Source organism: Cynara cardunculus, unplaced genomic scaffold (assembly GCF_001531365.2).
Source record: "Cynara cardunculus var. scolymus isolate 2C unplaced genomic scaffold, CcrdV1 Un_Scaffold_2992, whole genome shotgun sequence".
Taxonomy (NCBI): Eukaryota; Viridiplantae; Streptophyta; class Magnoliopsida; order Asterales; family Asteraceae; genus Cynara; species Cynara cardunculus.
The window spans coordinates 35,435-38,837 of record NW_020201301.1 but is presented as its reverse complement, the minus strand read 5'-3'; the positions used below and the strand labels follow the sequence as shown (position 1 = coordinate 38,837).

At 24.8% G+C, this 3,403-nt stretch overlaps 1 protein-coding gene across 1 annotated transcript; it reads right to left on the bottom strand.

Annotated features, from left to right (window-relative positions):
- Window positions 1-903: 903 nt before the first annotated feature.
- LOC112503425 (cell wall / vacuolar inhibitor of fructosidase 1-like) lies at window positions 904-1,434 on the bottom strand. Its single transcript, XM_025107463.1, has one exon. It carries the CDS (start codon window positions 1,432-1,434, stop codon window positions 904-906), a length of 531 nt encoding a protein of 176 aa, XP_024963231.1.
- Window positions 1,435-3,403: the final 1,969 nt, after the last annotated feature.

Here is a 3,403-nt window from a genome sequence, read left to right as displayed (position 1 = left end):
TATAAAAATAATTATTATTATTCTGTTAGAACTCGATAATTATCTTAATTATATTTTAAATTTTTTATATTTTAAAATAAAAATTTTATCCTCTATTTGATTATGTTTATCCGCTTAGTTACACGAATTCAAATATGGAGTTTTATTAAGTAGTACTTATACATAATTTATTTGTAATCTTGAATTTTAAATAATATGCATCAATATATAGTACTTCATGCATAAAAAATAATTTTTAAGAGTTTTTGTTAAATGCTTTATAATATAGTATAGATATTATTAGAGATTTGCTTCAATTATATTTTGAAATATTATAATTGATTAATTTTTAAAATACCTTTTTTGGTCATTTTACCTTTTCATCAACTAGTTATGTTAAACTTGATTTGTTTATTAGCTAGCTTATAAGCTAACAGCTAGCTTATCAATCATCAGCTAGTTTATGAGCTGTCAGTTATCTTATTAGCTAATTTACCAAACATAACCTAAATAATGAAAACAGAAGCACATATGATATGTAACAGAACACATGTAATATGTATATGATCACATGTACTGTAAGAAGTAATTCATAATTTACGAATATCACATGTAATATTGCAGATAACTAACAATTTTTTCCCACTTAAATTTACTATGATCAATATTACATATGATATTTTAACAAAAATTAACAATTCCTTTTTGAAATAAAAAAAACGTCGATTAATTGTGGATATCATATGTAACTTTTAATGGAAATTATAAAAAATCCTTAAATAAATTAGAAAACATTTTTTGATTTTGTTTAAATGTTAATGTTTATATAAAACCATACACGAAAAATTGTCAATTGATACTTGAATTCATAATATCACCAGATAATATAAATTTTCTTCATTAATTTATTGAAATAAATTAAGTTTACAGTAGCATCCTAATCAAGGCCCTAGCTACATTAGCAAGATCTCCCATATCCTTATTCATGTTTGTCATAGGAGATGCTTGACCATACTGGCCAAAAGTGCTCTCGCATGCCTGCGATTCTACTGCGCAATCAGCAACTCCGTCCTCAGCAAACTTTGGATTACCTTGAGTCAATGCGGTAACGGCTTCAGGAACGTCTGCCGTCACTATAGCATTATACACGTTAGCACAATACTCTAGCGGCGACTTCAACTCCGGTCGATCGCTCTCCAAACTCTTGACGTAGTTTATGGTGTTGATACCTTTTTCTTTGATTGCATTAACTACGATGAGAGCTAAGTTTGTTAAATCTGCATCTTGGCTCTTAGGATCTGCCAATATAGTCTTAACGCATAAATCATAGTTGGGAGTGGACTTGCATGTGTCCTGTATGAACTTCATGTCTGCCATGGCTGAAAATAATATGGTTTCTTGAAGAACAAGAAGAAGAAAGACAATGGTAAAAAGAGATGACAGCTTTATCGCCATTGTTTATATCGTAGCAAAAACACAAATGAATAACGAGATATATTGGTTAAAATGCTATCTCGTGTTTTTGTTTGAAAAATGGTGCGTTTGTTGCCAATTTATAGAACAACTTTATGGTGGGCTTTTTAGAAAATAAAAATTTTAAATTTAAATATCCTTCTCAAGAAATTAATGTAAATTAGTTGCTATAATAAATATGAATTAAATTAAAGAAAAAATTGTTTGACCGTTACAAATGATAATAAAATAATAATATATTTTTATTTAAGTATTAAAAGCACTAAATAATAATATATTCTTTAGATTTTATTATTATAATATTTAACTTTAACTTTTTTATTACAACAATATATTTTTAAATTATTTATAGATGATTATATTTTAAAATATAAAACAATAAGTAACTTTTGATTTAAATTAAGAAAACATGACATAAATTACTAGGTGTAAGGGTAGTGCTAATGACACCCCCTTAATATAGGGAGTGTTGAATGTTTAAAAACTTGTTTCATCTTTAAAATCCATAAAATTTTAAATCGATGAAATACTATACTATATTATATTTATTTATCGTTATTATATGTATACATATATTAATTAAGTTATATTATATAATTATATAGACACTGTCTGCATATATATAGAGGCGGGTTACGTTGCAAACCGTTCAATTCATGAAAACTATGCAAACCACTTTCGACCAATATGGAAATTTTGTTCTTTTATTTAATTTTAATAAATAAGGGTATAATGGTTATTTCATCGTATATTGATTAACATTGGAAGGTAATAACTAATGTTAATTATGGAAATATATTAATGAAAACGTTTTATATGGAAGGAGGTAAATCTTTTTTCTTAAAATAATTTTTTTACCATTAATATTTTTATTATTTTATTAAATTATACTTATTAAAATATGAATTGTAAAAGCAGTAGAATATGAAATATGTGTTCGTTTCATTTCTTGATTTAATGAAACAGTTTCATTAACGGTTATTGAATTAGTATTGAAACAAAAAATAATGAAACAGTTTTATTTCTTGATTTAATGAAACAAAATCTTTGTTTTAGTATTCAAAATGTTTCATTATTTTTTGTTGATTATAGTATGTTTTATGTTTCATAATTTATTATGATATACCTAATTCATTGTAGGTGACAAGAAATGAAACTGTTTCACCCTTTATAAAACGAACTCACGTGACTCCTTGTCACCAACAATGAAAGACAGACCAATTGTTATGCAGCATTGAACGATAATTGCAAACTATTTCATTAACGGTTATTGAATTAGTATTAGACTATTAATAGTTTCTAATCAAAATAATTTTAAAACAAGGGAAATCCTAATAAATGATAAAACATATAAAGAATGAAACATTTTTAAAGTTTTAATGAAACATTTTGAAAACTGAATATTTTTTAATTTAATGAACGTTTTTCATGCATAAAACGTTCCGAAATATTAATAAATTAAATTAATCAGTGAAATTGTGTTCATGGTCACTATTGAACATGACATTCGTTTCATTACCCAAAGTACATATATTTTTTCAATGAAACGAACACATATTTTATATTCTACTGCTTTTACAATTCATATTTAATAAGTATAATTTAATAAAAAATATTAATAGTAAAAAAAATTATATTAAGAAAAAAGATTTACCTACTTCCATATGAAACGTTTCCATTAATATATTTCCATAATTAACAGTAGTTATTAGAATATACCTATTCATTGTTGGGGATTTGACAAATTTGCCCTTTTTTAATTAAAAATTAAAATTTTATTTTCTTTATTTCCTAATATAAACTCATTTAATATTAACCATTGATGAAGAAAATGGATGAATGGGATTGGTTTATAAGGTTTTCACAGGATGGTTTGCAATTGATCCCTCCTCTGCATATATATATATATATATATATATATATATATATTTGTGTGTGGGGTATACTTTAC